This window comes from Gymnoscopelus braueri, assembly GCF_963280865.1.
Source record: "Gymnoscopelus braueri genome assembly, chromosome: 16".
NCBI lineage: Eukaryota > Metazoa > Chordata > Actinopteri > Myctophiformes > Myctophidae > Gymnoscopelus > Gymnoscopelus braueri.
The window spans coordinates 46,737,386-46,751,943 of NC_137616.1; the positions used below are offsets into that span (position 1 = coordinate 46,737,386).

At 41.5% G+C, this 14,558-nt stretch overlaps 1 protein-coding gene across 1 annotated transcript in view; it reads right to left on the reverse strand.

The window, feature by feature from the left end:
- Positions 1–14,192, reverse strand: part of LOC308103527 (kunitz-type protease inhibitor 1-like) — a 14,417-nt gene extending 225 nt beyond the window's left edge. The window contains exons 1-2 of the mRNA XM_080453532.1: positions 13,469–14,192; positions 12,364–12,682 (exon numbers count right to left, since the gene is read on the reverse strand). Coding sequence (XP_080309658.1) covers positions 12,364–12,682; positions 13,469–13,588 — 439 coding nt within the window. The 5' untranslated portion in view covers positions 13,589–14,192. The remainder of the gene's footprint in view (positions 1–12,363; positions 12,683–13,468) is intronic.
- Between the last annotated feature and the right edge of the window lie 366 nt (positions 14,193–14,558).

Consider the following 14,558-nt stretch of genomic DNA (forward strand, 5'->3'; position numbering starts at 1 on the left):
CTAGTTTTAGTTGACTAAATATCATAAGATTTTAGTAGCTATACAATTGATTTATGTCGACTAGAATTACACTTATTTATATCATTTATACTCAGCTGTGTGCCGAAAATAGCTGATCTACAAGCTCACAATGCCTCACAGACGAGTTGTGAGCTTGTAGATTGGTTATTTTTGTCTAGCTTTTTGTCTACTTTTAGTTTTAGTCTAGTTTGTATTTGTTGACAACATTTTAGTCATAGTTTTAATCATCATAGCTTACTTTTTATTTAGTTCTCATCAATTAAAAAAGGTAGTCCACCAACATGTTTTGTCATAGTCGAGGAAATGAACACACACACGCACGCACGCACGCACGCACGCACGCACGCACGCACGCACGCACACACAAAACATACTATAGTGAAAACATCTTTTAGACCAACACTTAATATAATAATTGAGTAAAGAAGTGACAGTTATAGTAATATTATGTCTAATGTACATGTGACACGTTGTGACCTTAAATATATATAAATCTGCTATCCCTTTTTTAGCGTTGGTGTCGTATGTAATAATTATAATAATAATGGGGTATTTGGTACCAGACCCCCATCAGTTTTTTGCCAGGGACCCCCATACAAGATTTTGTTTTGATATTGATATTACATCTACTTTAAAATAGATCTAAAAGCTCACAACGTGTTGAATTCTGATGCATTGTGAGTTTGTAGATCAGCCGATGTGTATATAGTATGGATTATTAATATCATTATCATTATGTATCATTATTCAGGCCTATTTGTGTATCATTTTTCTTTTCTTTGTCTTTCTATGTCTGTCACCTTAACTTTGGAGGCTTCACCCCAAAACGTTTTTTTTCCTATCGATTAGTCACCCCATGGAGACTTGAATTCATGGATATTTGCTTGTTTTTGTCGCATTCCTAAGCCAATAATTTGATGACCAGTGGACTGGTAGGCAGCGGTTCCGATAGGAGACACAAAGGAGACTATTTGTGTCTCCTAACGGAACCGCTGGTCATCAAATTATTGGCTCTCTAACTAAAATCTAAAATGACATAGATGCTTATCCGGATTATCAAAAATCATCCTTAACCCTTAAAATTTAAATTATTTCTGTGGAGTTAAAATCATTGTTTTCCTGTCCTGGCATTTGACCTTTGTGCCCTCAAAAGGTGGTGACAACCAAACAACTCCATGTGATCTACTGGACAAGACATTTCAACATGAAGTGGAGGGTCAAATTTAACCACTTCTGTATCTGAGTCATACTCTACTTCTCTCTTTGTTTTTATCTTGTTGGCAACAGTTTCCTCCCATACAGTGGGAACAAATATGAGATCGTTTCTCTAATCTGTACTCTACAATATTGTATGACAGGGGTCTTGAACAGGGAGACTCAAAGTTATTACATTTATTTAATGTATGTTATTTACAGGGCCACACAGGGATGTCCCTATGCATAAAAATGTCAATAAAATTGCATGAATTGAAACAAAAAGTGATTCATTCATAATATGATTTAGTTTGTTAGGGTCATTCCTACCATTATGTGCCATTTCAGCCTAGTAAAAAAAAAAACAGGACACAGGACATAATTATATCACATTTATAGCACAATTATTATAATATCAGATGTCCCTTCCTTTGCCATGCTAATGCATTTTTATAAAGTAATTACAAATAATTATTTAATAAAGCACGCATTTTTATTAAGGCATAGTGTAATTTCAATCCAATGTTTTTAGTATCTTGCTTTTTCTTTTCTTTTTTTTTACCAATCCCATCCCTGCAAAGATAATAAGCATATTATTTGTAGATTTCATTGAATTGTGATTCAAAAAACACAATTCAATGAATTGTGATTAAAAAAACAGCCGTTATTGTCCACCCTGGTATGTTTTGCACCATAAAAGGGTGGACTGATAACAGGGTGGACAAGAAATAACAGGGTGGACATCAAACAAATAAGCAAAAATTACAAAGCAAAGTAAAAATAACTACAACAAAAATATTTAATTAAATACAATAATAATATTGTAATATAATATTAGAAAATTATTATAAACATCAATCTGAACATAGAATGCAAAGATCCTTTCCATTAATAATTATTCTGACCCACCTTGTGAACAATAACAGGGGGGGGGGATTACTCTTAATGTAATGAAGAATATTGTACTACCAGTAACTGAGTAAGTAAATGAGCTGGAGGGAATAATGCTATGAAGATAAATACATTTAAAGGATCTACACCATGAATTTAAAAAAAATATTTGATATTTAATATCATATGGTGTATGTCCCTCAAACCTTTTTCAAAAGGTTTGAGCCTAAATCATCACTCAGATATACTCATCCCAAGACAATTGTCTCTGGCTTATAGAGCACTTTCAGCTGCAATACCAAAACATCCTCTTGGGCAGGGGGGGGCTACTGAGCAATTCTGTCTGGCCAGCATCAATGCAATGGCAATGCAAGTGATGTCACTTGCATTGCCATTCTGAAATGGCCTGTTCAGACACGCCCATTCTGAAAATCTCTGAAATGAGAATGAATGACTGAATGTTAAAAAAAATAATATTTGGGGTACAAGAGACACTGGGGAGCCCAAAAAATACTAAAAACCAAAAAAAAAAATGAAATTCATGGTGTAGACCCTTTAAAAAATAAGACATTCCATCATGTTGAATAGAAAATAAGATCCATACGCAAGATAAAACAAAAAAACATCAAAAGAAACTATTAATGTTTATTTTATTCAATCATGTTGATATTGTCAGATTATGATATTCCTCTGCTTAAGTATCCTTGTCATTGTCATCCTGGATTAGACTGAATGATCATTGTCTTAAACTAAAGGCATTCCCTCTGTATGAGTCCTCATGTGTCTTTTTAGATTACCCATTTCAGCAAATCCTTTACCACAAACTGTACAAGAAAAGGGCTTTTCACCTGTATGAGTCATCATGTGTTTTTTTAGATTCATTTTCTGAGCACAGCCTTTACCACATACTGTACAAGAAAAGGTCTTTTCACCTGTATGAATCTTCATGTGTGTTTTTAGATTACCCATGTGAACACAGCCTTTACCACATACTGTACAAGAAAAGGGCTTTTCACCTGTATGAGTCATCATGTGTGTTTTTAGCTCACCACTTTGACTACATCCTTTGCCACAAACTGTACAAGTATAGGGCTTTTCGCCTGTATGAGTCCTCATGTGTATTTTTAGATCACCCTTGTGAGCAAAGCCTTTACCACACTCTGTACAAGAAAAGGGCTTTTCGCCTGTATGAGTCTTCATGTGTGTTTTTAGATTACCCTTGCGAGCACAGCCTTTACCACATACTGTACAAGAAAAGGGCTTTTCACCTGTATGAGTCCTCATGTGTGTTTTTAGCTCACCACTTTGACTACATCCTTTGCCACAAACTGCACAAGAAAAGGGCTTTTCGCCTGTGTGACTCATTGTGTGAATCTTCAGATTTCCTTTTCTAGTAAACATTTTGCCACATTCTGTACAACTAAAACTTCTCTTCCCTGTGAGACTCATCATGAAGTGAGTTTGTTTCAATGATTTCAGGTCCTGGGACAGCTTGCGCTGTTCTCCCATATTCTGTTTCTTGTGTGATTTCAGTGTGTTTATAGCTGACTGATCTCCCCTAGTCTCCGACCACTCATCACTGTCTTCAGTGTCTGATTCAGAACAGTGTGAAGAGAGGAGCTGGCCATCACTAGTTGGTTCTGATGTTCCACAGTCCTCTACATCAGCTTGTGTTTTTATGTGTTCAGTTGAGGTGCTGGTCTCTCTGTTTTCATCATCATCTTCACTTTTCACTGCTAGTAATGTCAACGTTGACCCACCAGCCTCTTCTGGTCTTTCAGGTAACTCCTCCTGTTCTTCTTTAATCTGTGGAGGTTCTGGTTCCTCCTGAACCAGATTGGGGCTCTGCTCCTCTTCAGGTGAACTCTTCTCTTTACACACAAGTACATGCAGGAAGTCTAGGAAAAAGATACAACAAGACTCTATAAAAGGTTTGAATCTCGTAACTCCACTGCATTATCTCAGTGACCAGTTGTGGCAGGAAAAAGTATCAACAAGATTGCTCTTTGCCCATATCTTACAAATATTTTATTTAATGGTGCGCTGAATGCAATCTGTGCTGCAAATAGTGGCCGTTGTTTAAAAAAAAACAAAGAAGTACATACCTATCCTGTACAACTTTACAACAGGTTGCATCGTTGCATCAAACATCAAATCGAAAAAATATTTACACCCTCACCTTTATGAGATGAGATGAAAATAAATCAACAGAGAGTGCTTAAAACTTACTGAGATCCAGGTGGTCTTCAGGTTCCTGTTTAAGGTGGTCTTCAGGTTCCTGTTTAATAGAAACAGTCCTGGCTGGAGAACTGATCTTCACCTGCAGACTGGACTCCACACACTGGTCTGGAATGAAGGAATAAAATATGCACTTTAATAATAAGGACTTTTGCTACCTTTGCTAGGCTGAACCAGAGAGTATGGACCAATAGTAAACTGTCGACCCACACCAAGATGTCTGTCTACAGCGCTTGCATCATCAGCATCCTGCTGTATGGGAGCGAGTCTTGGATTACATACTCAAGACAAGAAAGACGCCTCCATGCATTTCACATGCGAAACCTCAGACGCATCCTTAACATCAAATGGCAAGATCGTGTGACAAATGAGGAAGTCCTCAAACAAGCTCAGATGTCCAGCCTCTACACCATGTTGCGCCAGCGGCGTCTTAGATGGCTCGGCCATGTCCACCGCATGGCAGACGGGAGGATCCCCAAGGACCTGCTGTATGGTCAGCTTGCCACTGGCACCAGGCCAGTGGGCCGCCCCCACCTGCGGTTCAAAGACGTGTGCAAGCGGGACATGAAATCCATGGACATAAGAGTGGACAACTGGGAGGATAGTGCAAACGATCGTGCCAGCTGGAGGCAGGAGGTCCGGAAAGGAATCCAGAAGAGTGAAACGGCGCTGAGTCAAGCAGCAGCAGAAAGGAGAGCAAGGCGAAAAGCACCTCAATCAGCATCAGCAGGCGAGAGCAGCATATTCAAGTGCAATCACTGCCAGAGAGACTGTAAATCGCGAGTGGGACTGTACAGCCACACTATGCACTGCTCCCTCAGCACCACCTGATCTAATCCAAGTGCGCTTGTGCCATGGTCTCTCGAGACTGACGGCCGCTACTAGATGTGATATAAATAAGGACTTTATTAATAAGGACTATGATGTGACATGAATAAGGAGTTTCATAATTAGGACTTTGATGTGACATAAATAAGGACTTTATTAATTAGGACTTTGATGTGACATGAATGAGGACTAAGAGACTATATATGGAGACTACACATATTTATGATATTAGAATTAGCGGATCAAAAGCTTGTAGATCGGCAATTTTTTTTACTTTTGTGTGACACTGTAGGATGTGTAGGACACTGTAGGATGATGAATTATTAAGTTACCCCCAAAAAAACAGGGTTAAAATATGGAGATACAAGGTTTCTGCCCGACAGCAACGATATGCAAAAAAGGAAACACAGCTGCTATAATAGAACAGTGAGAATCATGTAGATCTCAGGATTCACATGGGAACGGTGTGGCTCCAATGATGATCTCTGACTATATGTGAACCAGGGGTGAGCTGTAGGGGGTGCTCAGGGGGTCGGCGACCCCTTAGCTCTGAAGCTACTATGGGGGCTGGAGGCGGGGAACTCCACATGCACGCGCGAGCATGCACCGTCAGCGGCGAGCCGTCTTTAACACCTTAAACAATGGCCTCAACCTGGCTGCTTTGCATAACATTAGGCTACTCGAGAAAAGCCATGGAGTGTGAAAGGGTTAATCGCTTAGCAGAGGACACAAGAGCTGTAGCCTACCAGACACTCACAAAGTTATCCCTGTCTAGCTCTGGTCCATAGCGTTAGAAGGAGTTCTCCTTAATGCTATGGTACTTTCGATTCTTTCCCCTCACACCACGGTAGCGCAGCCTCTCGTCTGTAGTAAAAATAAAAATACACTTTTGGTACTCACCAAAACAAAGACGGTTTAATGGAGTTGAAAGCCTATTCTACTAAGTCGGAACACTCTGAACCCCCACCTCACGTCTAAAATACACTTTTTGGCCAGAAAATAAAATATTTCACCGGAAGGAAGAATCTGGTCAATAGGAAAATTTCATTGACCAGATCTGTAGAGGGCACTGTGGAGTAACCAAAAACATGTTTTAATTCCGGTGAAATATTTTATTTTCTGGCCAAAAAGTGTATTTTAGACGTGAGCTGGGGGCTCACAGTGTTCCCATTTAGTAGAGTAGGCTTTCAACTCCATAAAACCGTCTTTGTTTTGGTGAGTAGCAAAAGGGTATTTTTTTATTTTTTACTTGTTTTAAAAAACACTGTTTTGAAAGCAATGTAAGTCTTAAAAAAAGTAATTCAAGTAAAGACAAGTTGACTGATTATTTTAAGTACTTATGTGTGGGTGAATCTATGTAAAGGGCTTTTATATAAAACTAAAAGGAAAATAAAATTTATGAATTGAAACAAAAATAAAAACAACAAATTAACAATGCAACTAAATAATAAGAAATATAATTACATTAAAATCACATGTTGAATACAGTATTTCAACTAGCACTGAGCTGATCGCCTATGTGCACGTGCACGTGACGTCATAAAATAGAGCCCCCCTAGCTCAAAAATCCACAGCTCACCACTGCATGTGACCACATGAATTAAGATTCTTCATCGTGGAGACAGATTTAGATCAATTGGATTCCATTACTGTGTGTGTGTGTGTGTGTGTGTGTGTGTGTGTGTGTGTGTGTGTGTGTGTGTGTGTGTCACAGAGGTGGGACGAGGAGTTAATCTCAGTCATCAAAACGGAGCCTACTGGCCGGTCTATTGATCTACAAGCAATGATCCCCAAAAACAGATCTACAACCTAACAACACCTCACCATGCAAACGCTGTGTCACACCTGCAGTGTGTAGTTTTATGTTGTGTATGTAACACACATACCTGCAGTGTGTAGATCGATGTCCATATCAAAATCAATGTCCAGCAGTTTGTTTTGTTTCTCCAGCAGAGTTTCTAGTGTCTCCATCTCTCTCTGGAAGAGGTTGCACATGAACTCTGCAGCCGCACTGAGGCGCTCCAACACAAACACTCTGAGAAGCTTCACACAACAAACATCAGCACCACGCTGCTGTTTGTCCAAAACACACAATATCTCCTCTCCCACCGACGTCATGTGTTCATTTATCTTCAGCCGTACAGACTCCATTGTTTTTACCTCCATTATGAGACGGTTTTCACCTCCTTTATGACACGGTTTTCAGCTCCATTACGAGACGTTTTTCACCGCGATCACAACACGCAGGAGCTTCCGGGTTAACGTGTTTCACACATGCGCATTGAAGGATCCAGGCACTGTTGCCTTGTTAGTGCCTTTCGCCCCCTGGTGGAAGAGGTGTGTAAGTGAAGATAGAGCCTCCTGTAGCTGTGGAAAGACAGTGTGTCCTCCCTCACTGTGAGTTGTGTGTTTGATCTGAACTGAAGGTCAAGCTTTTATTGTCTCACATGAGGCTGCTAAGGGGCGGAGCTTGACACACACACACACACACACACACACACACACACACACACACACACACACACACACACACACACACACACACACACACACACACACACACACACACACACACACACACACACACACACACACACACACACACACCCTTATTTGCATCTTAAATGTGGCTGGCCGGCCCACTTGGCACAGCACAGATACTCTACAAACACTTTAGTTGTGTCATTGTCTCCACGTATTCCCCAATTTACACATTCTAGTATCTAGACTGATTGATTGATTGATGTACTTTATTTAGTAAGACATGAGAACAGTACATGACAGTACATAACACAGTACATGGAAGTAAAAATTCACAATACAAGGTCTACTAAACTGGAAAACTCATTAAGCACTGAGCTTGTTTAAGATGAGAACCCCATGCACACAAATCATGATGACATATAAGAGACAGACAGATACACACACTATACAGAATGTCATACAATCAGTTTACAGGTTACTGGTATGAAGAGTGAAAAATATGTACAAAAGAAGAAAGAGAGGGCGGGGGGGTAGGGGGGTAGGTTAGGTTAGGACATTTTTGAATTGCAGCCTCCTGAAGGTGTATCTTTAGGGCAGTTTTGAAAGTGAGTAGGGTTTTACACTCCTTTACTCCTTTTGGTCGGGCATTCCACATTTTTGATGAATAGCATGAGAACGAGTTCATTCCCTTTGTTGAGGCAAATCTGGGTTGAACATGATTTGTGTAGCTGCCTCTGGTGTTATGATCATGGACTTCATTAACATTTTGGAAGTATTTTCACAAATACAGGGGGATCCCAATGTTGTGGTGTATCTTGAAGACCAGGCCCATAGCAAGTTGCTGTACTCTGTCCTCAACCCTAAGCCATCCAATCCTAGCAAAATGAGCAGGGGTTAGATGGGTTTTGTGATTGAGGCCAAGAAGTAGCCTTACAAGTTTGTTTTGGGATGTTTGGAGCCTTGTTTTTAAGGCCTTGGAGGTGTTGTGATACCATGAAGTGCATGCATAATCATAATGACCTTGTATGAGGGCCCCTGCAAGAATCTTCAGAGTATTCTTATTGACTAGACGATCAATCCTCCACAAATAGCGTGTTGTTTGGTTGACCTTTTTGATCGCTCTTTAGGCGTTTTTGTTACCGGAGAGGTTTGCCTCGAAGATGGAACCCAGGTAGGTAATTTCATCCTTTCTTTTGATGACATCATTACCCACTTTGATCGTGAAACTCTCTGCCTTGCTAAGGTTAGGACTGGACCCAAAGAGGATGGATTCAGTTTTACCCAGGTGTAATGAAAGTTTGTTGTCGGAGAGCCAGATGCAGATCTTGTTGAGTTCAGAGCTGAGAGTTTTCTCAACCTGCAGCCCTTCCCTGTCCGAGACTAGCAGAGCCGAGTCATCTGCGAACAGGAACAGTTTGCAGTCGCAAGCTGAAGACATATCGTTCACATATATCAGGAACAGTAAAGGTCCTAGTATAGCCTACTTCCTTGCGGACCACAAGTCACTGGGAGGGGAGGGGACTGGGTGCCGTTTACTTCCACCACTTGCTCCCTCCCTTCCAGGTAGGATCTCATCCAGCTCACCGACGTATCATCAAAACCTATAGCTTTGAGCTTATTGATCATAATTGGGTGATTAACGGTGTCAAAGGCCTTTGACACCGTTGTCTCCTAATTCCCAACAGTTTTCTGAAAGACGTATGTTTCTATGTCAGTGGTGCTTAATCTTTTTCATGTCAAGGACCCCCAAAATTATATGTATTTGGCCGCGGACCCCCATCTCAAAATATTGTGTTCCAGGGGGTCCCAGAAGCAAAGATTTGAGTAAAACATTTTTGCTTTAAAAATATATATATATTCCAAGACGTTCACGCATTTTCCAAAAAATAGCAGATCTACAAGCTCATAGCGCGGCACTCTGTGCCGTGCTATGAGCTTGTAGATCTGCTATTTTTGAATAGCCAAAGTGTAAAATAATGCTTTTTAGCTCAATCTAAAAATGACACAGATCAGTCTTAATGGGTTAATGTAGTTACTAAAACGTTAATCCGCCAAAGTAGAGAAAATAGCCGATCTGCAAGATCTCAACACGTCACCTCATGATGACGTGTTGCACCATGTGATTTTGTAGATGTATTTTCTCTCCAGTCCTTTTTCTAGTTTTTCCTACATGCCCAAAACAAGGATTCCAAGTTGAAAGTACTTACCATCCATACATACATACATTAACCCCCCCCCCCCCCCACCCCAAAAGAAAAATAAATTGGGGACATTTCCTAAATTCCTGAAATTCCTGAGCTTAACTTCCTTGTGGAAACCTTTGGAAATTTTCCGGAACTTTGGCGACGCCCTGGAGGTGGAAAACAGCACATTCAGCACCTCCTACTTGTGGGTGAAGATGGAAGCAGGTGGCTTTGCAAAGACGTCATCTCATTTATGACAGTGCTTCACTTTTTTATTTGATTCCATTTGTACGCTCTCAGAGTTACAGACCTGTAAGGGTCCATTTGGTTCCATGTGTACTCTCTCAGAGTTACATATTCTGTAAAGGTCCGTTTGGTTCCTAACAATCGACAATTAGCAGGGGACCCCCTGGAACCCCCTCAAGGACCCATGGAGGTCCATGGACCACACTTTGACTTTTATTATTATTGAGGACAGAATGGTTGCTATGGTGATAGGATGACAACAAGCCCGGTCTTGAACCTGTGACATCGTAAATAAATGGTCTGGATATTGTAACTGGCTGGACACCAGTTAGAGATATTGTACTGGGAGCTGACGAGTACAACCACAGTCTGATACTGTTGTACTGGGAGCTGACCGGTACAACCACAGTCTAATATACTGTTGTACTGGGAGCTGACCAGTACAACCACAGTCTGATACTGTTGTACTGGGAGCTGACCGGTACAACCACAGTCTGATACTGTTGTACTGGGAGCTGACCGGTACAACCACAGTCTAATATACTGTTGTACTGGGAGCTGACCGGTACAACCACAGTCTGATACTGTTGTACTGGGAGCTGACCGGTACAACCACAGTCTAATACTGTTGTACTGGGAGCTGACCGGTACAACCACTGTCTGATACTGTAGTACTGGGAGCTGACCAGTACAACCACTGTCTGATACTGTAGTACTGGGAGCTGACCAGTACAACCACAGTCTGATACTGTTGTACTGGGAGCTGACCAGTACAACCACAGTCTGATACTGTAGTACTGGGAGCTGACCAGTACAACCACAGTCTGATACTGTTGTACTGGGAGCTGACCAGTACAACCACAGTCTGATACTGTAGTACTGGGAGCTGACCAGTACAACCACAGTCTGATACTGTTGTACTGGGAGCTGACCGGTACAACCACAGTCTGATACTGTTGTACTGGGAGCTGACCGGTACAACCACAGTCTTATACTGTTGTACTGGGAGCTGACCAGTACAACCACAGTCTATACTGTAGTACTGGGAGCTGACCAGTACAACCACAGTCTAATACTGTTGTACTGGGAGCTGACCAGTACAACCACAGTCTATACTGTAGTACTGGGAGCTGACCAGTACAACCACTGTCTGATACTGTTGTACTGGGAGCTGACCAGTACAACCACTGTCTGATACTGTTGTACTGGGAGCTGACCAGCACAACCACAGTCTAATACTGTTGTACTGGGAGCTGACCAGTACAACCACTGTCTGATACTGTGGTACTGGGAGCTGACCAGCACAACCACAGTCTAATACTGTTGTACTGGGAGCTGACCAGTACAACCACAGTCTAATACTGTTGTACTGGGAGCTGACCAGTACAACCACTGTCTGATACTGTTGTACTGGGAGCTGACCAGTACAACCACAGTCTAATACTGTTGTACTGGGAGCTGACCGATACAACCACAGTCTAATACTGGGAGCTGACCAGTACAACCCGTCTTTGACTGCAGTCTGTCGATCAGCATGTCACGTGCACAATTGCAAAGACATGACTATGATGATCATAGCTTTTGCACAATAGTAGGACTGTTCAACAAAAACATATATATATGTTCAAGTTTATGCCGGTGAAATGTTGAATAGCATGTTTAAATGAAGTGATGTCAATTTGGCTCCATCAGTGTAAATGAATTACTAGCTAAAGCACTTTACCCATTTGTAACTCAGAGAGTGTACACATTAATGTAACCAAATGGACGCCTAAGGGTCCATTTGGTTAACTGTTTGTTACACTCTCAAGAGTTAAAACCCATTCATCCTTACCAGACAGTCCCTCGGATCCCTTCAGGTATTTCTCACAGACGGACTGCAGGATACAACATTCATCCATTCACCCCCATACACAGTGGTGGAACAAGTACACAAATGTTTTACTTAAAAACCCATTAAGACCGGGGACCGGCATCTGTGTCATTTTAAGATCTCTTTGGCTATTCAAAAATAGCAGATATACAAGCTCATAGCGCGGCAACGAGTGCCGCGCTATGAGCTTGTAGATCTGCTATTTTTGTAAAATCGTGAAAATGTGTGCAAATCTTTGAATGTGTATTTATTTTTTAAAGCGTTAGGATTTAGAAAATATTTTTTTAATCGGCCTCAGGTCTTAATGGGTTAGGTACAGTACTTAAGTAAAAGTACTTAATTACTTTCCACCACTGTGCATATACACCCATGTGTTCATTCATTCATGAGTTCATCCATCCTCACCAGACAGGCCCTCGGGTGGTCCCTTCAGGTACTTCTCGTAGACGGACCGCAGGATGTAGTTGACGAAGCCCACTTTGTTGACAAAGCGGCAGGCGTATCTCTGCTGGTGCACGCAGTCGAACAGGAAACAGGTGTGGTGGCTGCTGGTGGTCTCGCCAGCCGTGTGGTTGGTGGTCTCCACCAGGGCCAGGTTGCAGCGGGGGTCCTGACAGCAGGCGCTCACACACTCCTGAACCAAGCGGACCGGCGGGGAGCTCAGGTACGAGGCTCCGGACCTCACCGCGTCCTCCGTGTCCAGGACGAAGTTCTGCTGAGCCTCCTAGAGGGATGGGACCGTATGGAAATGACAAAAATAATTATGATTTTTTTTCTTCGCGATAGTCAAAATATGCTTAAAACTTAAAGGGATAGTTCACCCCCAAAATGACCCATGGAGACTTGAATTCATGGATATGTTTTTGTTTTTGACGCATTCCTAAGACAATAATTTGATGACCGGCAGCGGTTCCGGTAGGATACACAAAGAGTCTCCTTTGTATCTCCTACCGGTCCGCTGGTCATCAAATTATTGGCTTAGGAATGCGTAAAAACACAAAAATATCCATGAATTCAAGTCTCCATGGGGTCACTTGAGTATTTCCAATTTCCAATACTTTTACTTCTACTCCACTACATCTCAGAGGTGCATATTATACCTTTACTCCGGTACAATTATTTGAAAACTTTAGTTAGTACCTATTAGTTACTTTGTAGATTTTGATTAATATAACAAGACACATACATTAACCACTTCAGCCCTATATACAGTACACATTTTGGCCATTTGAAAATAGCAGATCTACAAGCTCACAATGCGTCGCATTTTCAAAAGATTGTTATACATTTGAAAACTGGGTAATGGGACATTCTGCATAATGAGCACGTTTACTTTTGATACTTTAAGTACATTTTGATGCCAATACTTTTGTACTTATACTCAAGAACATGCTGAATTCTGGACTTTTACTGGTAACAGAGCATTTCCACATTGCAGTATTGATACTTTTACTCAACAAAATTACATTTGAGTACTTTTCCCCACCACTGGTCCCATGATCATCCCTACCTTGAAGCCCCCATCAGACCCAGAAGAACAGGACCCCTGCTGCTCTGGCTGTCCTCTGACGCAGAGGGCGCACAGCAGCGCGCACGCCCACAGCACCGCGCGCACACAGGAGGACATCATTGGTATAAACTTTATAAACAGTGTAAAAAACCTCTCCCATTAAAGTTGGTTCCTTAAAGTCCTCCTGATGCAAAGTGACTTTGGGTTCTTTAGAAAAGCGCTCTATGAATTTGAGCTATTATTAAAATTATTATTATTATAATTATTATTATTATAATTATTAAAATCGTCCAGAGTAGTAACAAGGTAGTCGCGTTTTTTTTTATGCCGTTGACGGTGATAATAATAATAAAAAGAAGCCTAATAACTGTCTGAATTCAACTAAAAATAATAACAACGGCAATAATAAGAAAATAAAACGTCTAAATGGCGTTTAAAAAGTCCTCAGCGTTCAGGATTATCCAGGTTTTACTCCGTTTATTATAAATAATATCAACAGGAATAATAACTGTCCGAATTACAATAAAAACACAAAACAATGAATAAATAAGTCGCAGCCGGTTTCCTTTGAGAAAACAAATGGCGTTTTGTTTGCTTCCTATAGAGACAAAAAGGTGGAGCGACGGTGTTTCTTATGGACGTCTGTCTCTGACAGGCGTGTCTCTCTCTCTCTCTCTCTCTCTCTCTCTCTCTCTCTCTCTCTCTCTCTGTCTCTCTGTCTCTCTCTCTCTCTCTCTCTCTCTCTCTCTCTCTCTCTCTGTCTCTCTGTCTCTCTGTCTCTCTACCTCTCTCTCTCTCTCTCTCTCTCTCTCTCTCTCTCTCTGTCTCTCTCTGTCTCTCTCTCTCTCTCTCTCTCTCTCTCTCTGTCTCTCTGTCTCTCTACCTCTCTCTCTCTCTCTCTCTCTCTCTCTCTCTCTCTCTCTCTCTCTCTCCACACTCTCTCTCTACCTCTACCTCTACCTCTCTCTCTCTCTCTCCCACACTCTCTCTCTACCTCTACCTCTCTCTCTCTCTCTCTCCCTCTCTCTACCTCTCTACCCCCCCTCTCTCTCTCTCTCTCTCTCTCTCTCTCTACCTCTCTCTACCCCCC